General features: G+C 44.6%; 1 protein-coding gene across 1 annotated transcript; it reads left to right on the top strand.

Moving 5' to 3' along the window:
• Positions 1 to 531: 531 nt before the first annotated feature.
• Positions 532 to 20,442, top strand: TPRA1 (transmembrane protein adipocyte associated 1). Its single transcript, XM_009284439.2, has 11 exons — positions 532 to 1,334; positions 3,874 to 4,076; positions 4,227 to 4,359; positions 6,946 to 7,032; positions 8,672 to 8,744; positions 12,743 to 12,822; positions 13,981 to 14,091; positions 14,511 to 14,571; positions 15,598 to 15,700; positions 16,329 to 16,409; positions 17,497 to 20,442. The coding sequence occupies exons 2-11, from the start codon at positions 3,886 to 3,888 to the stop codon at positions 17,729 to 17,731; spliced, it is 1,155 nt and encodes a 384-aa protein (XP_009282714.2). The 5' UTR covers positions 532 to 1,334; positions 3,874 to 3,885; the 3' UTR covers positions 17,732 to 20,442.
• The last annotated feature ends 2,325 nt before the right edge of the window (positions 20,443 to 22,767 follow it).

Genomic DNA, 22,767 nt, shown 5'->3' with positions numbered 1-22,767 from the left:
ACTGGGATTCTCTGTCTGATGGTTTTGGATTCTTGTTGATACCTCTGCTTTTGGTATTTTTCTTTGGTTGTTTTTAGCATTCCAGTTCCTTTCTTTTTAAGTTTAGTTCAGAACAAGATGTGAGAGTGAAACTTGGGGAAAAGAGAGGTCCTTGATCACTGGTAGAAAACCCCTGTCCAGTGAGTTCTAAGGGTGAAAAGCAAAATGTAACTGGTGTCACCAAAAGTAAGGTTTGAAGAGCCATTTTAAAAAGGAAGAGAAGAAAAAAAGGCATATTTTTATTTTTTTCTTTTTTTTTTTTAAGCATTTAAGTTATTGACATAACAGTTGTATTTAAGCAGGGATCTGGACAGCGCTGTTTTTTCTTGCACAAATACAGTGTTTTAAGGAGCAATCTTAACTCCAGTATGATCTGTACTTGCAAGATTTTCTGATACTGTTTTCAGAAAGGAAGAAAACTCATTTTTTTTATTAGAGCTGAAACTCTGGTAGTGTGTAATTCACCTTTATGTGGTTGGGCTTTGAGAGCACAGAGAATTGCCAGTGATTTGAGCCCTGAATTTCACTGAGCTTTGATGTGATTCTGGTGCCATGAGTCAAGAAACAACATCCACTTGGTGAGAGGCAATCATTTTCACTGAAGGTGCAGCTGAGCCTTCCCCAGCACTCTGTCACAGCAACCTATGAGTCGTGTGGATGTTCTTGCTCTGAATGCAACTTGGGAGTCCAGCACCTGGACAGAGGAATAGGCCTCAGCCAGGTCAGGCTGTCTTCAGCTGTAGTGTAGAAAAACATTTTATTTTGTTTTCTGGTGTGTGGTGAATAGAGCTGCCTGCTAGAAGAAAAAGGGAGACCAGGACCGCGGCACTGGTTTCCTCTTACATGGCTACGGGGTGATTTTTACCCCCATTGCATAGTTCGGGCTGGCTGAAGTGAACAGCCCTGTGGAGGCAGGGTGTGGTGAGTGATCTCTTGGATATGCTCAGCTGACTGGATTTATTCTGGACTAGACAGGGCAAGGGTTTGGACAGTGTGCTGTAAGGAGCAGTGTTGCTGCGGATGACAAAGCCTAGCTGGATCCTTGCCATCTGTTCCTAGTCCTGTTGCCGCAGAATTTTTGCTGGTGATTTCGACAGGAACGGGACAGTTCTCCACATCCTTGCAGTAGGCCTTAGCTATTAGAAAAGCATGGGGATCGTGCTGTCTGGCTGATGGCTTTGGCTGCCCTTTCTTATCACGTTGGACGTTCTGTTGCTCTGCCTTTGTGTATACTCCATCTTGGGAGAAAGAATAGGATACTAATACCAGGCCGTAGCAAGCAGCCTGGCTGAGAGGTAAGCTTAATTCTGCTTTGCCCTTTGAAACCTTGTGACTGGAGCTCTGTTACGTGCGGCCAACTCCTCTCCTTATCAGCAGCTCACTGCTGTTGCATGATAGTGGTGGCTTCAAGGGAAAAAGAATGGAGCCTGTTTGTTCTTTTTATAAGGAAGATGTTTTTCCCATGTAATTCTCTCCCAGCTTTATAGGCGAACTCTTTTCAGTGTTACAGGCAGATCGAATTCTTTGTCCCAAAAGAGGTATTAGGAGGTTGTGATGGTTTGCAGTTGATGATGTTATTCTGCCCATGCTCTGTGAGGTTTTTCTCTACCCTTTCCCAGCTTTTTTAAAAACCAGGTGGATTTTTTTTCCATGTTGGCAAATGTGAACATACTTGTCCTTGCTGCTACTGAGATGCAGTGGTGTTTCAGAGGAAGAGAATGGAGCAATATTACTAACAGAAAGTCATTCTCAACGGTGTCAATTCAGAGAAGTGAGAAGCTGGAGGGAAGAGAGATAAGTCTGGAATATGAAGCTTGTTTGCTGGAACCTCTACTAGAACTGGAATTTTTTGGCACAGATTTTGTCATCTCAGCACAAAGTTGATCTTTCCAGGTCTTCGTGTGTTTGTTTAATGTGACGTCTCTTGTGCAGCACAGCATACGGCAGTCGCAAAAGAAAAATCCCAGCTCAGCGAGTATCTGTCAGCATGGATGAATCAAAGGGAGGGTTTGTTAGCTGAGGGTGAGATGATCCTCATATCCCTCAGAAGACCTGGGAAGACTCAGCCTCTGAAGAGAAAGAAGAGTCTGTGGCTGACAGTCTCGAGCAGTTTGTGGGGAAGGTGCTACTGAACTCTAAAAGCTCAACAGATGTTGAGCTGTGCTGTGCTGATTCTTTCCAACTTGTGAGTCACCCAGAACCTCGCAGGGAAAATACCTTCTGAGTCCTGTCATGGAGGCTGTTAGTTTTTGCCATGCCAGCCAGGGCTAAAGTCAAACAGGTAGATTTTTTTTTTTGAGATGAATCCTGTATTGACTATAGCACACAGACTGCGAGAGCACTGTCTCTGGCAATGTGCATCTTTAAGATGCCAGTTGATAGAGATTTCTTTTTTTTAATCTGTGTGTTGTCTGCGACCACTTCTTTGGGGGGAGTCAGGAGAGATGACAGGACCTCGTGTTTGCATTCAGCTCGGAGCTAGTCAAGTGAGGGTTGCTATTTTAGGGTGGGAAGAGGAGGGGATTTGCACAAGGTGATACATTGAATCAGGAGCAGACTTAGTAAGGTAAATCAGGTCAAAACTCTATACTAAATCCTGATCTAAAGTGCTGTGTGCTATAGTCATTTAAGCTTCTGAGGTGATTGTAGAACCAACAGAGGGATAAACTGCTGCTACTGTTGTTTCTGGCAAAGCCACTGGCACACGCATGAAGCACGTGGAGTTTTACGGATGGCAGAGCAGAGTTTCTCCCTGCAGTTTTCTCCCTCCCTCCAGGAGGGACAGTTAATACCGCAGCAGTGTAGGGCCTGGGGGATGGACAGATGGCGGAAAAGATGTGAATGTTCTCTCAGGGAAGGCAGTACAAAGAAGATTCATCAGGGTAATGGGAAGTTCTGTCTTGTCATCTTTCTGAGAGGCAGGAGAGGTGTAATGTAGGGCAGGCAAAAGAACTGAGCGCCATGACTCTTCTGATTCTGACCATAGCTCTCTGCTGCCCGAGAGTTTGACCTTAGGAAACCCATTAGACAGGACTGCATCTGGTTCTGGGTTTGTAAACTACCAGTGATGATGCTGATCAGTGTCTGAGAAGGGCAATGCAGTCGAGGCAGATGTAAAGAAGCTGGAGAACTTTATGCGAACAGGGTTTTAGGTGCTGTCCTTTCACAGCCTTACTGTTGTGCTTAAAATCGGAATAGTTCTGGTGTCTTGCAGAGGGTTAGAAGGAAAATGATGAATCTTGGCTTTTGCCAGTGTTGGTTTTGGAAGATAAAGAGTCTGTACAGTCCCTCTAGGTAAAAGTATGTGAGGCTTTCCCTGTTTTCAGACTGTGGGGTTGGTAACAGCAACAGGTTTCAGTTATGGGCCTTCGTTTTTTCTTTGCAGTAGTTGAAATCAAATCATTGACTGTAACTTCTTGATCTTGGGAGCTAAAATGATAATTAATGTTCTGGTACTGCAGGGTTTCTGTCTCCATCCGATGATGCCATGTATTGCTGCTGAGTCTTGATTTCTTCTATGAATCTGCCAAAGCTCAAAAAATCACAAAATTTAATCCAGCATAGTATTACACTATTTGGAAGGTGCTTGTTACTCTGGTACAAGATAGTGGTTTTATACTGTCCACCCTAGTGGCTTTGTGCAGAATAAGGGCAGGTGGCATTTCATTGTGTAATAGAGTCCTTCAGATGATGATAATTTGCTGTAACAAGCAGGAAGCAGTTGTGCAGGGGCCTAATGGCAGGGATGTGTTTTTTAGCTCTGACTCACAACTGATTTAATGTTGCTTTTTGTCTCTGCTGTGGTTGTCTTGTGCTATGTTTGACGTGGACCAGAAGGAAGGCAGGATGTTCCAGTCCATGGTGTCTGTGATGAGATTCTCCATGTCTGACAACATCACACATTCAACTGCCCTGGTGACAGCACTGGATAATGTGACAACTTTGTCCCCGACAATAACACAGGCAATCAATGACACCAACATCACTGTGCCGCACAAGTGCCTGTTGTTGCTCTATGAGGACATTGGGAAGTCCAGGTGAGACGGAGGAAATGGGACCACAGTCGACCCTGGGCCAGGGGAAGGAGCTTTCTTTCTCAGAGTTTGGCTGAGAAGGGACTGGGGCTGGTGCCTTCCCTTCTAGATGCTGAAGAACAGGAAAAAAACTGTTTTATTTACTTTTTGCAGAGTCCGCTACTGGGATCTTCTGCTCCTGGTTCCCAATGTGCTTTTCTTTATGTTTCTTCTCTGGAAGCTGCCCTCTGCCAGGGCCAAAATCCGGGTCACTTCCAGCCCAATCTTCACTACGTTCTACATACTAGTGAGTACCGCTCTGTGCTTTTTTTTTTTTATTTATGAGTGAGGTGTTTTTTATTACCACTCATGAACAATATCACTGAACTAGTGGAGAGAGAGGCTAGACCAGATCTCGCAGGTATAAAATCTATTTTTAGTTGAAGGTGTGCTACAAGAAGTAAACACAGATATTTTTTTTTTCCTCACTGTCTGAATTCTGCTTTTCACAGATTCTGGGACCATATCTGCTGGATTTGAGTGGATTTTGTTCTGTGGTGATTTTTTTTTTTTCTTTTCCTTTTTTTCTTTTATTGCTTTGTTGTCTTGGAATCTAGTATCTTATACTAGTTTCCTTGCTCCTTGCAGTAAGTAGCATGTGACACAAAACCAGCTTCTCACTGAGGTAGTGAAAGTGAAACACTGGAGAATAATTTGTGTGAAGCTGTTGAAAAGCTTGGTCATCTGCTGTAGAAAATGGTCATGTGACAGGGTTCTGGTTAGTCTGGGAATGTAGAAACCTAACCCCGTTAGTTTCTTTCTCATCATATCAAAGTGGCTCCTGACTTCATGATGTTCTTGATACTTCTTAAGGTGGAAATAGAATATATAGTTACAGTTACAGTTCTCAAACATCAGTTTGAGGTGCACAGTTACAGTTCTCAAACATCTAAGATCTTGTCTGTTCTCCTCTCCCCAGTTTAAAAAGGCACGGGCAACTTTTTATCACATTAAGGTAGTCTCTTTAGTAATCTCTGAACATCATACCTATTAACTGTGATACTGCTCACAGGGCATGGTACACGCAGCTAAGGACCTACCTGAATTTGTTTAAAAATATTGTTCAGAAGCTTTATCATAGGTGCTTTTTGAGGTCCTGGCTTGCCTCAGTGCGTAGCATAATGTGCTTGCTCTTCCTCAGTGAGATTAGTACAGGTTGTAGAAGTAAACGTGTGTTTGAATTGGGTTAGATGGGAGGCTCCCTTCTTCGGGCTGCGTACAGGTACTGGCATGGCAAAACCCAAGAAGCATCAAAACCAAATCTGAGCTAGTAGCCTCAACTGAATCTTTGGTGGGAAGTCTTGTTAGCTCTTTCAAGCCTGGAGTGTGGGCATTGGGCTTGTGCACAGTTTTGGATAACCAGGTATACACACAAATGCTCCAAACTTTTAAAAATATTACCAGCCATTTCCAGTCCGGATTTAAATCTTCCTTTGTGCTTCCAGTAATGCACATGACTCAGTAAGAAGTTCATGCCTAAGGCTTTGAAAAGCAAAACTCCTGAGAAACCAAAGGGAAGAAAAAAGTGAGCTGACTTTATGCAGTTGACTTTTTCAAAACAGAGTGAGCAGAAAGTGATGAAACAGCCTTAGAGGAAAACGCTTTCATTCAGTTTGCTCTTCTGGAGTACGTTATTGGGAAATGAGGATGTAAGTGTGTTCTGTGAGCATTTCCTTTCAAATGGCTGTTTGTCATGTCTTGAAGGAAAGCTTTCTTGTGGAGTCAGCAATTAAAGCTAAGTTAATAGATTGGGAAGAGTCTCTACCTACTTAGAGAGGAAGCAAAAAGGGTGCGTTTTCCTCTCCAACGAGTTGTTGCTGCTCCAGAACACCATTATATTCAGGGACCCTTCTCTTTTGTCAGTGTTTTGTCCCAGAGTTTTCCACCCCAGGAGGAATGTTGTATTATTCTTCTTTCATGCCATTTGCATCCCTTCTTTTTCTAAGGAGGAAACATTCTGCTCTAGGTGGTTTATTGGTCATTTCCGTTCTTCAACCACCTTAGAATCAGCTTGGACTCTTTTCGTTCTCTGATAGATTTAGCTGTTTCATACCTGCATCATTAGAATTAGCCTGTGACTCGGAGAATTTTCACTGGAAAAATCTGCTTTCTTAGAGGGTAAGTCTGCACAGCAGAGGGTAGATATATCCAGCTGAGCTCTTAATTGCATAGTATGGCTGTGACAGCACAGGAGTTAGTAAATTAGCCTTGCTGAGCTCAATGCTGTCATGCTTAAATGGTACATGAGCTGACTTGGGTATCTCTGTGTTGCACTGTGCAGCAGGGTAAGATGTTTTAAAGCTGTTGGCTGCAGCCAACTTTTCTTCCTCTGCATTCCTGAGCATTGTCAGTGAGGGAGAGAACTGCAGATTTTAGTTTTATCACAGATCTGAAGTGTGGTAGTTGGTATCAAGTGGCTTCTGTTATCTGATGTGATTGGTTCATTCAGTAATACCAAGCACTTCATCTTGTAATTTAGAGGGGTATGTTTTTTGTCTGGTTCTTCTCCTCCCCTGCCCCAGTGGACTGAAGGGTGGGAAGACTGTTTGCCTGTAAAGATACTGCTGTAAGGAGTGGATGAGACCTCTTCAGAGCTGTTTAGTCTGCCAGTTGAGGAAATTTATTCCTTCCTAAATTCTAAGCCAGTACTCCTACATCTAACAGGCCTGAGGAATCTTCTTTGGCAAATTTACTCTAATCTGCTACAGAAAGTCCTTAGTACACATTATCAGGCTTGAAAGCAGACCTGGAAATGGTATTCCAAAAGGGTTTCTGGTCACTGCTGCATATGTGCCTTTTGACATGAGCTCACTTTTGGTATCTTTTTGTGTAGGTATTTGTGGTGGCTTTAGTTGGTATTGCCCGTGCTGTTGTCTCCATGACTGTGAGTGCCTCTGATGCTGCCACAGTTGCTGATAAGGTAGGTACAACACCAATTTTAGAGGCTCTGCTTTGTGCAGTTCTGATCACAGCAATCTGCTACAGCTTCCCTTTTATGTGCATACAAGAAGAATGTGGTTTTTTGCAGTACTCACAGCTATGTGTACTATGGAATCCTGTTCCAATAGCTGTATCTAAATGATCACAACATCCAGGGCTGTAAAACAATGGACTTCCTAAAATAGACGCACAAATAGTGGCAGCAAAACTTTCCTGTTGCAGGGATGGAATGACTCTGCTTTGCAAGAGCTAAACATTCAGATACTTTTAGTGGATAGGCAAGACCTGGCCTTTGTTACTCTTGCAATATATGAGTGGCTCTTAAAAATATTTAATTCTTTTGTATTGAAAGCAAATAAAACTAAATTCTCTTTTGAGACTGATATCTGAATGTCCTTGCAGCCACTCTGAGCACAGGGTGAACCCTTAGCAAACAGGAAATAGCTTTGTATGTGCTGTTCCTTTGTAGTCATTTGACTTGTAGCACAATGTTACCTAAAACAAAAAGCTCCGTAGCTCTTGAGCTGTTAGAGGAAGAAGAGCCACCCACAGAGTACAGATCTTCTGGCTTTATTCTCTGGGATCAGTGCGGTTCTTTTGCTTTTCCCTTTAATGTTACCTGTCAAAGTATTGTAATGCACTGCTTGTTGTGAGTGGCTGGATGTCTGTAGCATTTTCATTCACCTCTGTTGAATAGATGTAGGTCCAGGACTTGAATAATGGAGAAGAGGTGAGAAGGTGCTTTTCTTCAGCTCTGTTGGTGTTGCTGCCAAGTGCACCTTGCTGGGAAGTCATGCAGTAAGACAGATACTCTGTCAATTTTTCCTGTAAACACATGTCCTATCATGTCTATTATGTTTCTTTCGTTTTCTCTCATATATATACACACACACACACACTATGTATTTTCTGAGATTAGAAGTGTCACACAATATTTTAAAAGGCATTTGATGAATCTTCAAGAGAGAGTGCCATCCAGTGTTCAGAGGAAAAGGATTAATAAGCCAGAATCTGGGTTCTTGTTCTAGGTTTGGCACTGATTTATTGCATGACTACCTGGAAAGTTCCCTCACCTGCTGTTTTTTTGGTCTTGTTTCACCAAATAAAACATGGGAATGAAAATGACAAGCTGGAAGTGGGAGGGCTTTAGAGTTGAATATACTTTAGATTTAGGGACCAGTAGCTTTGGAGGAGTGCAGAATACTGAGTTTGTTCAGTCATAACTGTACTGCAGAATCTATTGCTTTAAGAACTGGCCCTGTTTGGTATTATACTTTTGATGTCTTCTTGGGTTTGTGCTCCTTGGGAGTACAGCAGAAAGGACACATCCAAGACGAGTGACGGATCCTCAAGTGAGGCAAACCATGGCTACTTCCTCTCTCCGTAGGCATGCTATTTGCTCGCTCCCACACAACTGTTCTGTTTCACAGGCATGGACAGGGCTTGGAACAAGTGTATAATTAGTATCCCTACAAAGCACGAGGAAGGTTTGTGGAAATGACCTGCTCCATTCAGAGGCTGCCATCTCCTGGACCAGAGAGTGGAGTTTTGCTGTATTAACTTCCAACTCATTCCTGGCTCCGTCTAATCATGTTTGTCTGGTTTCTGTTATCCCTCAGATCCTGTGGGAGATCACAAGGTTCTTCCTTCTGGCGATTGAACTGAGTGTGGTGATTCTAGGCCTTGCCTTTGGTACGTGTCAGGAGGTTTTTGTTGTGGAGTCAGCAATTAAAGCTAAGTTAATAGATTGGGAAGAGTCTCTACCTACTTAGAGAGGAAGCAAAAAGGGTGCGTTTTCCTCTCCAACGAGTTGTTGCTGCTCCAGAACACCATTATATTCAGGGACCCTTCTCTTTTGTCAGTGTTTTGTCCCAGAGTTTTCCACCCCAGGAGGAATGTTGTATTATTCTTCTTTCATGCCATTTGCATCCCTTCTTTTTCTAAGGAGGAAACATTCTGCTCTAGGTGGTTTATTGGTCATTTCCGTTCTTCAACCACCTTAGAATCAGCTTGGACTCTTTTCGTTCTCTGATAGATTTAGCTGTTTCATACCTGCATCATTAGAATTAGCCTGTGACTCGGAGAATTTTGACTGGAAAAATCTGCTTTCTTAGAGGGTAAGTCTGCACAGCAGAGGGTAGATATATCCAGCTGAGCTCTTAATTGCATAGTATGGCTGTGACAGCACAGGAGTTAGTAAATTAGCCTTGCTGAGCTCAATGCTGTCATGCTTAAATGGTACATGAGCTGACTTGGGTATCTCTGTGTTGCACTGTGCAGCAGGGTAAGATGTTTTAAAGCTGTTGGCTGCAGCCAACTTTTCTTCCTCTGCATTCCTGAGCATTGTCAGTGAGGGAGAGAACTGCAGATTTTAGTTTTATCACAGATCTGAAGTGTGGTAGTTGGTATCAAGTGGCTTCTGTTATCTGATGTGATTGGTTCATTCAGTAATACCAAGCACTTCATCTTGTAATTTAGAGGGGTATGTTTTTTGTCTGGTTCTTCTCCTCCCCTGCCCCAGTGGACTGAAGGGTGGGAAGACTGTTTGCCTGTAAAGATACTGCTGTAAGGAGTGGATGAGACCTCTTCAGAGCTGTTTAGTCTGCCAGTTGAGGAAATTTATTCCTTCCTAAATTCTAAGCCAGTACTCCTACATCTAACAGGCCTGAGGAATCTTCTTTGGCAAATTTACTCTAATCTGCTACAGAAAGTCCTTAGTACACATTATCAGGCTTGAAAGCAGACCTGGAAATGGTATTCCAAAAGGGTTTCTGGTCACTGCTGCATATGTGCCTTTTGACATGAGCTCACTTTTGGTATCTTTTTGTGTAGGTATTTGTGGTGGCTTTAGTTGGTATTGCCCGTGCTGTTGTCTCCATGACTGTGAGTGCCTCTGATGCTGCCACAGTTGCTGATAAGGTAGGTACAACACCAATTTTAGAGGCTCTGCTTTGTGCAGTTCTGATCACAGCAATCTGCTACAGCTTCCCTTTTATGTGCATACAAGAAGAATGTGGTTTTTTGCAGTACTCACAGCTATGTGTACTATGGAATCCTGTTCCAATAGCTGTATCTAAATGATCACAACATCCAGGGCTGTAAAACAATGGACTTCCTAAAATAGACGCACAAATAGTGGCAGCAAAACTTTCCTGTTGCAGGGATGGAATGACTCTGCTTTGCAAGAGCTAAACATTCAGATACTTTTAGTGGATAGGCAAGACCTGGCCTTTGTTACTCTTGCAATATATGAGTGGCTCTTAAAAATATTTAATTCTTTTGTATTGAAAGCAAATAAAACTAAATTCTCTTTTGAGACTGATATCTGAATGTCCTTGCAGCCACTCTGAGCACAGGGTGAACCCTTAGCAAACAGGAAATAGCTTTGTATGTGCTGTTCCTTTGTAGTCATTTGACTTGTAGCACAATGTTACCTAAAACAAAAAGCTCCGTAGCTCTTGAGCTGTTAGAGGAAGAAGAGCCACCCACAGAGTACAGATCTTCTGGCTTTATTCTCTGGGATCAGTGCGGTTCTTTTGCTTTTCCCTTTAATGTTACCTGTCAAAGTATTGTAATGCACTGCTTGTTGTGAGTGGCTGGATGTCTGTAGCATTTTCATTCACCTCTGTTGAATAGATGTAGGTCCAGGACTTGAATAATGGAGAAGAGGTGAGAAGGTGCTTTTCTTCAGCTCTGTTGGTGTTGCTGCCAAGTGCACCTTGCTGGGAAGTCATGCAGTAAGACAGATACTCTGTCAATTTTTCCTGTAAACACATGTCCTATCATGTCTATTATGTTTCTTTCGTTTTCTCTCATATATATACACACACACACACTATGTATTTTCTGAGATTAGAAGTGTCACACAATATTTTAAAAGGCATTTGATGAATCTTCAAGAGAGAGTGCCATCCAGTGTTCAGAGGAAAAGGATTAATAAGCCAGAATCTGGGTTCTTGTTCTAGGTTTGGCACTGATTTATTGCATGACTACCTGGAAAGTTCCCTCACCTGCTGTTTTTTTGGTCTTGTTTCACCAAATAAAACATGGGAATGAAAATGACAAGCTGGAAGTGGGAGGGCTTTAGAGTTGAATATGCTTTAGATTTAGGGACCAGTAGCTTTGGAGGAGTGCAGAATACTGAGTTTGTTCAGTCATAACTGTACTGCAGAATCTATTGCTTTAAGAACTGGCCCTGTTTGGTATTATACTTTTGATGTCTTCTTGGGTTTGTGCTCCTTGGGAGTACAGCAGAAAGGACACATCCAAGACGAGTGACGGATCCTCAAGTGAGGCAAACCATGGCTACTTCCTCTCTCCGTAGGCATGCTATTTGCTCGCTCCCACACAACTGTTCTGTTTCACAGGCATGGACAGGGCTTGGAACAAGTGTATAATTAGTATCCCTACAAAGCACGAGGAAGGTTTGTGGAAATGACCTGCTCCATTCAGAGGCTGCCATCTCCTGGACCAGAGAGTGGAGTTTTGCTGTATTAACTTCCAACTCATTCCTGGCTCCGTCTAATCATGTTTGTCTGGTTTCTGTTATCCCTCAGATCCTGTGGGAGATCACAAGGTTCTTCCTTCTGGCGATTGAACTGAGTGTGGTGATTCTAGGCCTTGCCTTTGGTACGTGTCAGGAGGTTTTTGAGTGCTTTGAATGTTTCCTATTCCCTTTCTTTCCACAGAGGCTGCATCTGTAAGTTTGTGGAGATGCTGATCCTATAAAGTGAAGGAGCTCTAGGATGAAGACAAAGGACAAATTGGGCAGTTTTAGTTAGAAATGGCTGAAAGCCTGATTATATTTACAGATCTATGGCTTGTGCAATTTCAGGGTTTATATGTGCTTTGTTTGTCCTGCATGCATGTGGTGAAGGAGCGTACAGCTTAGGTGAGGATGACTTATGCAAAGATCAACAGTCTGATCTTTGCTTCAACCCCATTTTATTTAAGATGGTTCCTTTGGGGGTCCTTCTATCCTCTCCTTGGCTGGTTTGATTCCATCCTTGGCTGATTTGATTCCATCCTGGCTTCATTCATGGTTACATGCTTTAACTGTACCTGCAATCTGTAACTCTACTTTTTTCAATTGTACAAGTGAAAATGCTATTTGGAGCACCTCTTCCTGTGGGTCAGAGGTAGAGGGGAGGGGTTGGTAGGCATCACTGTTGCATCTGCCAGTGGGACATCTGAGCACTAGCTCTTTCATCTTTTGAGGGCTCATAGAATAATTTAGGTTGGCAGGAGCTTCTGGGGATTATCTGCTCCAGCATATTCCAGTGCAGATTTCTCTAAATTATGTAAGCCCTTCTCCCCTGCTCTAACCCAGTCTCCCATCAACTTTTTTTCCTGAGAAGAAACTTTACAACATCTCAGTGTACATGATACTGGATTCATTCCTGACTTTTTTTTTTTTGTAACCCCAGCGGAAGGACATAGTTGCCTTCTCTATATTAGTGTGGGCAGGAGGAAAACAAGTTAAAACCATTGTTTTTGTAAGTATTATTTTGTCTGTGAAAGGTTCAACTCTCCAAACAGGGAAGCAGTTTCTAGCAGTTGAGTGAGCTTTAACCTTCCCTTGAAGGCCTCTGGAAATATAAATGTTTTCCTGTATTGGTTTTGAAGAGAACTGATTTTTTTACCAGGGCTGGGATCACATCCTGAGTCACTTCTGTATTCCTTAATTCCAGGTCACCTGGAGAGCAAGTCAAGCGTGAAACGTGTGCTGGCAATCACTACAGTGCTGTCTCTGGCATATTCTGTCACCCAGGTGAGTACCTTGGAGCAGAAGAATTAGTCTTTGCAAAAGAGGGGATTTTACTTCGAGTTAGGCAGTTAGGTGTGGGACTCCTATCTGGAAAATGGCAGCTTTGCTCTTTGGATGAGGTTTTAGGGGAAGACTGGATGCTTGTGGCAATGTGTGAGGATCCCCAGAGCATACACCAGACTGATTCTCCTTGTGTTCTTTATGGCATGAAACGCTCAGCCGAGGTGAAGAAATGAGATGAGGTTTAGATGGATTGCCTTGTTTAGTGAATCTTAGAACAGGAGTGATAGGTTTTTCACACCTGAGCCCTCAGGTGCCATGAAAACTAGATGGAGAGACCTGAGGTGTGCTTGCCAGGTAAGGGCAGTGCAGTGGGCCTCTTGTCTCCTGACTGAGAGCTGAGAGCTCTTGCTTCCCTTCAAACTAGCAGCTGGCTTGCTAGCTCGGTTTATTACCTGTGTCTCCATCTCTCTGAACAATGCAGTATGTGTTTGGGTTTATTCTTCTTGGTATGTCAGTGGTCAGCCCTGTGTCTCTATACTTGGGGCAGCGCCAGAATAACACACAGATCTTTGTTCTGTGACCAGACTCTTGCTTGCGGAGGCAGTGAGCTGATCATTACCACATGATAAAGCTGGAGTATCAAGTGTTGGAGCTATATCTGGGTTAAGTAGTGCTTACAAGCACTTTTCTCTCTCCACTGTCTGTATGACAGCTTCTGTTCATACCATTTTTCAGGAATTCAAGTGAATGGGACGGTGTCCTTTCCCAACTCTTGCACAAGTGTGGGCTTTTATATTCTGGATGTTTCAGCAGGAAAGGTCTACTTTAGAGATGGAAATGAAACTCTCAGTCTATTTCAAACAGACAACTGCTTGCATCCTCTATTCCTTCATTCAGTCTCTCTTCTGGAATGTCATTGATGCCAGTTTCCTTCAGATGCAGATTCCTGCCACTTTTTTCCCCCCTCACTGCTTGTCTTCAGTTTCTTCCTCTTTTCCTGTGTGAGCTTAACTTGGTCTAAGCAGGGCAATGGTTGGGTCTTAGGTGGCAGGGACAGCTGTTATCTGAACTGCTTTAAACAGTCTCCCTTGTCCAGACATCCACTCTAGTGAGGATGCTGCCTATAACAGAATCATGTTGGTGCCACTTCTCTTCTAGGGCACCCTGGAAATCCTGTACCCTGATGCCCATCTCTCAGCAGAAGACTTCAACATCTATGGCCACGGAGGGAGACACTTTTGGCTTGCCAGCTCCTGTTTCTTCTTTCTGGTAAGTACTGGGCATGTGTTATGCACTCTGATAGCTTCTATGTATTTTCTAAATGGGGCAAGGAGGATGATTTGTGTATAATAAGGTCCTAGTCCCCCTCCTGCCTGATACAGTGCAGCATTGATGCTTCTCATGTGGCAGGGAAGCTGAAGCGATAAAGGTGTGGTGGGAGTGGTGTAAGCTGTTGCAGCTGAATTCCAGCTGAACTCGGATGTCCTTCACTCCTTTGTTTCTCAGTGACCAGCCTTTTTGTGCTGATGGGGGTGAGGTGTGGGGCCCTGCACTGGGTTTAATATCGGGGGTCTGTGCCCCTGTCCCGAGACATCTAGGGAGTGCGTGACACCACACACCATCCCTGCAAAGATTGCTGAGTTCAGTTGCCAAGCAGCCGTGGAACAGTTAGTTCTTTGTCTCAACAGGTCTATTCCTTGGTGGTGATTCTTCCAAAAACTCCTCTGAAGGACCGGATTTCTTTGCCCTGTAAGTGACTGTAGTGTGTTCCATAGTATAGATGGAGACAGCACCAGGATAAAACGTAGGTGGGAGTAAGAGGTTCCTGTATCTGCTTGTGTTGCAGATGCATCCCACTGTCTCAGGGTACAGATACATGGCAAAGGACTGATAAGTTATCCCTGGAAAAATAGTATGTTGTGCCTTTTGGAGAGCAGAATAAGAGCGATTACATTGCTACTTCAGTAGCTAAACAATTACATTAAGAAAACAAGATTTACTAATAATCTTCAGAGAGCCATAAGAAATGGCTTCTTAATAATAGCTTCCTTTGAAATGCATGTATGATGTTAAAGTGTATGTGCTGGTCATCCCCTGAGAAAGAAAGGCTAATTGGGAGCTGCTTAATAATTTTTATCTGGGCATTTACTTTATTAAGATGCTTCTCTGGTTTTTCTTTTTGTTGCAGAATATCTGCAGTTCTTGAATAGGGAGAGAAGCTGTTACTAAGATGTTTGCATTGAGTTGTTCTCTCTCTAAGTAGTGTTGGCACCTATGTGTGGGTACCCTGAGGGAGTGGACATGTGTGGCACATGCCACAAGCCGGTAGTCCTGGGCCTGATCTGCCTAGTGTCCAGCATTCTGTGCTGCTCCTGTCCAGGTCTCCTGAGCAGTTTTGTTAGTGCTGTACATCGGAAAGGCACAGATTCTGGTTCAGCTGTGGGGTTTTTGTTTGTCTTTCTCACATTGTTATGAGTCTGACACTGGTTCCAGATGCTTGCCTATAAAATTTTTGCATGTGTTGCCATGACCATGTGTTTTCAAAACCCATCTTGTGTGTGTGCATACACATGCAGGAGGGTATGGTTTAGTTCACTATTCCTCCATCAATCCTGCCAGCATGGGACAGGAAAATGCAGTCTTAATTCTTCAGTTCTTAAACAGACAAGATGGTGAGATGCTTCTGTTGGGTCTACCATCTCCATCAAACAGATTTGCACTGGGCTGGTGCTTATGAGGTTGAGCTTCATCTGCGTCCATGTCTTTTTTCCACAGCCAGGAAGAGTTTTTATGTTTATGCTGGAATCCTGGCACTGCTGAACCTGGTGCAGGGCCTGGGCAGTGCCCTCCTCTGTGTGGATATCATAGAAGGACTGTGGTATGTATGCTGGGGGAGGAGACCTGCAGACCTGCATTTGAGTGTGCTTCAACACTGCCTCTCCCAAGAAAACAAACTTGTGCTGTGTTCCTAAGAAGGAATAAAGCTGCTGGTTCTGTTTTGTGCTAGAAGACCTCTAAGTGGTCAGGAAACTCACAGTGGAGAGGTCTGTGGAGCTGCGTGCTCTGCAGTGGTCTTGAGATGGTGAGTGAGAATAATTGAATCCACTGATGCCTGGCCATTGGCTCGTGTTTCATAGGTAATAAGGGTGGAAATAGTCTGTTTGCTAGAAATAGCATGGAGATACCCCTGTTCATATCTGGAGTCTTGTTCTGCAGGGATCAGTGTCACTTCTGTGAGTCAAAACTGGGAGCACTGAGACTGTGCTCTTGGTCAGACCTTGGGTCTTGGCATGGTTCCCTCTAAGTGTCTAGGAGCAGTGACAGATGTTGATGGCAATGTCTGTTACTTTGCATCAGTTTGAATTTGTTTAGCACAAGATTTTCCTGTCCTCTGCTTGGACACTCTGGAGGGAAATTGGATCATTCTGGGGGGATGTGACTGGTGTTATCCAGCTGTTTTGTGCTTGAGTGCTAAATTCCTTCATGTTCCCTTTTGCCGTTGGCAGCTGTGTTGATGCTACCACGTTCCTTTACTTCAGCTTCTTTGCACCTCTCATCTATGTGGCATTCCTGAAAGGCTTCTTTGGGTGAGTAGCCAGGAACAGGAATTTAGAGGGTATATATTGTTATTTAATTGTTTTGCACTCAAGTTCTCCCCATCTGTAGAATAAAGGCAGCGACTAGAATGCCAGTTAGGGAACCAGTTTTTAATTTCTGGCCTTGAAGTTTTTCTTGTGTGACCCAGGGCTGCTCGCTTCAGTCCAAGACTCCTTTGTATGCAAAGTAGAGCTGATAGCTATATTCCTCTCCAACATTTATGAGGATCACTTCTTCAGTGTCTGCATTCTGTTTAGTACAAAGTTTTTCCGCTGAAGTTGTTAACTACATGGTTAGTGAGAGATTGAGTCCCGGAAGGTTAAATGGTCTCCTGGGTGGGTTTTGGGATAGGTTTGTAGAAAGGATCTAGGGATTAGGTAACACTTTTTGGCTGAGGACTCCTCTACAATGGGCCCAAGAGTCACCAGTTAAAAGTACTCGGGAGTGTGATTCCTGGGTCGGGGTTGCCGCCGTGTGGCCACTCAGAGGAGATGCATCTTGGTAGGAAAAACTGAGTTTTTAGTGTAGACTTCAGCTTTTGTTGTCCGTAAGCAAGAAACAGCCGGCTTTAAAATAACTAAGAACATAAAGTACTCCTAAAATATCAAAATGTGCCTCTGCTGCCTTCTGAAATCAGAAGGGAACAGTGTCTGGAGTTAGAGATGGAAACTGCTGATCCACAAGTGTTTGTATTTTGGTTATCCTGATGCACACAGATGGTACTTGAGGTGGACTCCTGTTCTGTTGGTGTCAGTAACCAGGCTGCCGTGGAGTCCAGTGGTGTTTGGATGCCTTTGTCCTCAATAATTCAGAACTCCCAAAGATGAGAACACCTTTCCCACACTAGAGTCAGGGTTCTGCCATTTTTATTTCTCTTAGGTGACTTAGTCCAAAGCTACATATAGCATTACTTTATGGCAATTACTCTGCTAGGTATATTTCAGGACTGAAAGCTAGTGTGAAGAGTTTTTAGGGTCTGAATACACAATTTCTTAGTGCTGCTGAGTTTCAGTTAAGGATAAGTGGCTGTGATACTACATTGCTTAAACATCTATTTTAAATCTTTAATCACTCCAGGTCTGAACCGAAGATCCTTTTCTCGTACAAATGTCAGGTGGATGAACCTGAGGATGTGGATGTGCACCTACCCCACCCTTATGCTGTTGCCAAGAAGGAAGGAATGGATTCTGGGTTCTACTCGAGCACTCAAATTGACACCACAGCCTACCTGGATGACGTGGCCTCTATGCCGTATCATGTGGGCAGCATCAACAGCATAGACAGTGACCGCTGGAAAGCCATCAATGCCTAAGGCAGGGCTACCCGCTTCACATGATGCCTCATTCTTTTCCTTCCAAACTCCCTGATACCACAGCTGTTAGGCTGTCCATTGGAAATCTGTCCTTGGCTGTCTGCCATGGCTTTGCTCTCTTCCTTAAGATTTCCAAAACCTATTGTGGAACTAAGTTGGCAGCCCAAATCCTGTTGGAAAGAACATTTTCTGTCGCTACCTGAGAACAATGTAGAAGAGTTTTGTTCATAAACCTATAAACACTGAACCTTCCTGATCCTCTGTGTTCCAGATGTGAATATGACCCAGAAGACAGGCCTGACTGGCACCTCTTCCTTTTTCAAAGACTGAAAGCACTTGTCTGCCAATTAGGGAAATGTTGTTTAGGGATGAGCGTGTTGATTTGACTGCTGTATTGTACATATATAGAAAGAGTTTGGTGGTTGAAACCAAAGATGGTCTTCCTGGGCTTTTTCAAGCAGCATGGCTGCCTGGGTCTTGTCATAATGCAACAGCATAGGTGGTGACAGCAGTGTCTGAAGAGGGAAGCTGGTCAGCTGGGCTCATCTCTGGTTTCAGCTAATACTGATGAAAATCATGAACTGCAGTTGCTAGGGGTTAAAAGGAGTGTTCTGAGCGTGTGGGATGGAAAAGAGAGGCATGAAAAGGAATGAACTGTTCTTTGTGCCCTGGGAGCATTTTGGGAGGCTAGCATGGATGTGAACTGACTGAACAATAGGGAGACAGAAGGACAGACAGTGCTGCTGTCTAGCTGAGCTGAACTAGCTGTGAAACAGTCTATGGAGGCTGTACTACCGTGCATCTGAGCTCACAGGAAAATCTAAGTAACAACACTGAATCGGGGCTGAGTTTCAAGAATAAAACCTGTGAGGTAGGTGCATTTTCCATCTGCACACTGCTTCGTGGCTCTGGCAGGGTCTTAGAGTGCTGTGAAGGAAGAAGCTGACTCTGCAGATGAAAGTTCCAGAGACGTTCAGGTGCTTGAGGCAGAGTAGAAGCCCATGATGAGTCTGAGCTGTCAGTATTCAGTGACTGGAAACTCTCAAACACCATAGGCGTGCTAGAATCAAGCTCGCTGGTGTTCTAAGTTGGGAGGCAGGTGGGAGATGGATGTGTTTCTCTGGCAGTGTCCTCCTCTTATGTTGCAGTTCAGATCCCCAGACTTCTGCTGGTCTGAATAGGTTTTATGGCTCGATATGTTGAAAGTACTTATATGCATGTGGAGCGTGGTTTATTTAAAGACTATCTGGAACTTACTAACCTCTTCCATGCTGGAAAAGGGACTACTGTTGTCTGAGCTGTCTGGCACGCAGTTTCAAGACATCGTGTTCCAATCCAGGGACTGTTCAGCTGAAAGCTGCATCAGGCTGGTTTCTGGGACATACTGTGCTCTCCAAGGATGAAGAGGTGTATTCCTCTAGCTTTGGGGGTGCTTTCCTATCCGAGTCCTCCAGGTAGTTGGAGATCTGCTATAAGCAATAGCAACTTTCCATTAGAGATGGTAGAAAGAGGGAATTTAAAACGTTTGGGTACTGTGTGAATCTCTTGCCCCAACTCACTGCTCTTCCTGAAGAATACTGAGGTAAGAGTTTCTGGGAAATCATCATGCAGGGTGCAGCATGGAGGTGTTATTTTGGATCATGAGCAGGTAGGGGAAAGCATTTGCTACCAGGTGTTCCCACCATAAGGAAAAAGTTCGGGTAAGAACACAAAGTTCGTATCGGTTGCCAAAACTATGCAGGCCCTTTGCTTATCTTTTTTTTTTTTTTTTTTTTTTTTTTTGTTAATGAGCAATGCAGCCTCTCTGTTCTGCCTGTGGACTTTGCCCTGCAGGCCTGTAAGTAGCACTGGCACCTTGAAAACAAACACCCCCCGCCCCCCCCCCTTTTTTTTTTTTTTTTTTTTTAATTTACTTCTGAGGAAAAAAGGCTTCTGTTTGTGCGAGAGCTGAATTGTCTCATGTAGGTCAACAGCCTCTCACATTTCCCCTCCGTGCAATGACTATGTAAGGGCTGGACAAGCAACTGGCCAAGTCAGCCCTTGCCACATTAGAGAAGTGTTCCATGCTCCTCCCGTCACTTGCTGTGAATCGGCCTGAGCCACGCTTGCTTGCTTACTCTGAAAGGGATGGATGATGTGGTGCCTGAATGTCCTGCTGCTGCTCCTAATGCTGCTTACAGCACTGATCCCGAGCTGCTGTTAGAAAGCGTGGGGAAACCTGCAGAGCTTCCCTGGAGTTGGTGGGCCTTGGACAGAGCCAAGAGATACGAAGGTCTTAAGGCAGTTGAGAAATAAAGGAGCAACTGTTTTTCCGTCCCAAGGACTTTGTTGACTCTCAACACGCTGACCGAGAGGACTTACCTGCACTCCTTGGTGATGTGAAGAGCAGGTTATGAATTTGCCTTTTTATCAGCTGAATTCAGCGCTGAAGGATCACCTGTGCAGGTGGTCGACATGTCCATCCTGTCCTTTGCTGGCAGGACTCCAGTATTTCTGGAGTGTCTCATGTTCTGCTGCTGAGGAGCTTCTGCGCTAGGTCATGGACTGACCTTCCTCCTGTTGTATTTTTATGTATATATAATGCTTTGGGCCATATTCAGAATGGTTCTTGAGCAGAAGTGTGTTATGGGGGGGGTAAAAAGAGAGAAAATATAGAATAAATGTATATTTTTGTTTGTAAAATAAAGAAATAAAGTTAAGTTTGGCATAAATGGTCATACTTTCTTTCTCAAATGATCCATATCATGGAGAAAAAAAAACTTTCACTTTTTTTTTTAAATCCCTGAACAAATATGGCAGATAATAATGGAATAACATGATGTCCTTTTGTCAGAGATGGATTTTTTCCTTCTTGGAAAGCTATTACTAGGGCAGCAGATGACTCTGCAGAGAGTGGTCTCCAGGTCTAAATAATTGTCAGTGGAGCCTTTGACTCTTCTCTCAGTAACTAGATCTTGCTGTTCCCGGGCATGTCTAGCACCAGGAGCCTTTGCTATAGGATATCTTTCTCTGTTGCTTGGGAAAAGGCTTATGTCGAAGTTGGAATTGACTCTTGCTTATTTCTTGTTCTGGGCTTTGAAATGAACGCTGTGTGTCAGGACTAATTTTCTGGCTGCGGGGAGGACATGATAGCTGCTGAGTAACAGCTAAGCGTGCTGGCAGTAATCAGCACCCATCAGGTTCTCTTTGGCAGGGGTGTACAGGCTGGGGAAGTGGGGTGAGCTTTGTCTCTACCTTGGGATTGGTTCATGCCCTTGTCCAATAAAACCTTTTGGAGATCCTTCCAGGCTCCCTACAGAAAACTGGGGGGATTGCCCTAGGAGATGCTACTGCTGGAGTTAACTTTGATGGCATCCTCTGTTCCTGCGTAGGTGGAGAGGCGATTAAGTTGCTGTACAGCTTCTCCACCATTATCACGGCTGCTTCCACATCAGCGTCCCACAGGTAGTGGGCCCTGTTGGGTGTCCTTAGGCTCTTGGAGATCACAGGAAGGCACGGCTGTAGATGTGACATGCAGTTTTGTTTGTCTTTGCCCACTCTCCCTCCTGGATCTTTGCAGATGATGCCTGCCACCTGGCTGGAGTTACACCTGAAAGAGGCCTGAGGAAGGATGACAGGAATAATCAAAGTTACGGGAAGACTTCTGGAGGAGTAATTACATGGTTGAGAACTCACCAGCCTGGAAGAGCAATGGTGCAGATCTGTGAAACCCTGAGAGGACGGAGGAGGCGAATGAGGAATGACTGTTCACGGGCTTTTTCAGTACAAAAATGGTGCCATCAGCTGAAGTGAGCAGGTGGCAGATGAGAAATAAACGTGGTGAGAGCGTTATGGGAGGGATCATGGTTTGACTTTAGCCAGACCTTTGCTCTTGCACTGGACGTGTGCAGTGTTTCTGTATTGCAGTGCAAACAGCTGATGGTACTGTGATGCAGTGCCCTTGTCTTGAGAACTCAAGCAATGGGCCAAGTCCCCAGCGTACAAGGTGTTGCGCAAATAACAAAAATATTCCCTGCTTCCAGGAATACGCTGTAGAAGAGGCCTGATAGCTTGGATGGCAAAGAGTCCTAGATACTCCCTTAAAGCTGGCCAGAGTCCCACTGCTGCTTCTCGGTCCAGTTGTGTGTTGCAAATCCTCTTTCTCTTTCCCTTGGTTTAGGCTGTGGATTGCCCATGCCTGGTGACAGGGACCATATCTGCGATGGCCTGACCTATGCGGGACTCCCGCGTGCACCTGTCATGGCAGGTAACGGCACAGTCAATAGGTCTTGCTGGAACAGGGTGGCTGAAGGGAGCGGCGAGGTTAATTCTGCCTACAGAGCAGCTGCTGTAAAATTGACTAGAAGTCGTAGGCGGTAATTTTGTTCTTAAATCACCAGAGAAATGTGAGCTGACATGTTGGGGTGGTGAGCTCCCTTAAGGACTATAGAGAAACAGCATGTGCGAAGGCAGACGAGGGGATGCCCTCACTCGGCTGCATTGGGGGCTGCTTTGTCTCGATGCTACTGAGGGGAAATTGCCTGAACATCCCTGGGGGCTCCTCAGCCTGTGAATCCTCCGTGACAGACGACGTCTGGGTGGTTCCTCAATCTTGGAGCTAGGAGATCAGCTTCGTGCCTTCCCGTCTTACTTTCTGTGTGGTAACGTGTGTTTTGGTTTTCTTCCTTCCATAATTCTGACCCTGGGGTAAAGAAACCCCGCAAGCGGGGTGTATCGCAGTGGAAGCTTATGGGGTGGTTTGATCCTGCATTCAAAACGAAGGTGTGGAGGACGGGCACAGCCCTCAGTGTGGAAGGGGAGGGGGAAGCCTAGCGAGGCTAAGGGCCAGACAGCGAGCCCGGAGACGCTTTGTTGCCGCCATGGGTATGTCGCAGGGTGCGGATGAAGAGGTAACCTGCCTCGGAGCACAGCTTTCTCCGGGGACGGGTCAGACCGCCCGCGCCCTTGGCACCGCAGACCGCGCAGCCGCCGGCGGCAGACTACAGCCCCCAGCCTGCACCGCGGCTCCCCCCCCCGCCCCCCCCCCACACACTGGC

This window comes from Aptenodytes forsteri, unplaced genomic scaffold, assembly GCF_000699145.1.
Source record: "Aptenodytes forsteri isolate BGI_AS27 unplaced genomic scaffold, ASM69914v1 Scaffold53, whole genome shotgun sequence".
In the NCBI taxonomy this organism is placed as follows: Eukaryota; Metazoa; Chordata; class Aves; order Sphenisciformes; family Spheniscidae; genus Aptenodytes; species Aptenodytes forsteri.
Note: the sequence above shows the minus strand (reverse complement) of the source record. Positions and strands in the feature narration are given on the sequence as shown.

What these genes read in the sequence shown, in the direction of transcription:
- TPRA1 (XM_009284439.2), top strand. Translation starts at nt 3,886, where the DNA reads ATGTTCCAGTCCATGGTGTCTGTGATGAGATTCTCCATGTCTGACAAC. An exon ending in TCACTACGTTCTACATACTA is followed by an intron (nt 4,360 to 6,945) that starts GTGAGTACCGCT and finishes CTTTTTGTGTAG; the next exon opens with GTATTTGTGGTGGCTTTAGT. An exon ending in GATTCTAGGCCTTGCCTTTG is followed by an intron (nt 8,745 to 12,742) that starts GTACGTGTCAGG and finishes CCTTAATTCCAG; the next exon opens with GTCACCTGGAGAGCAAGTCA.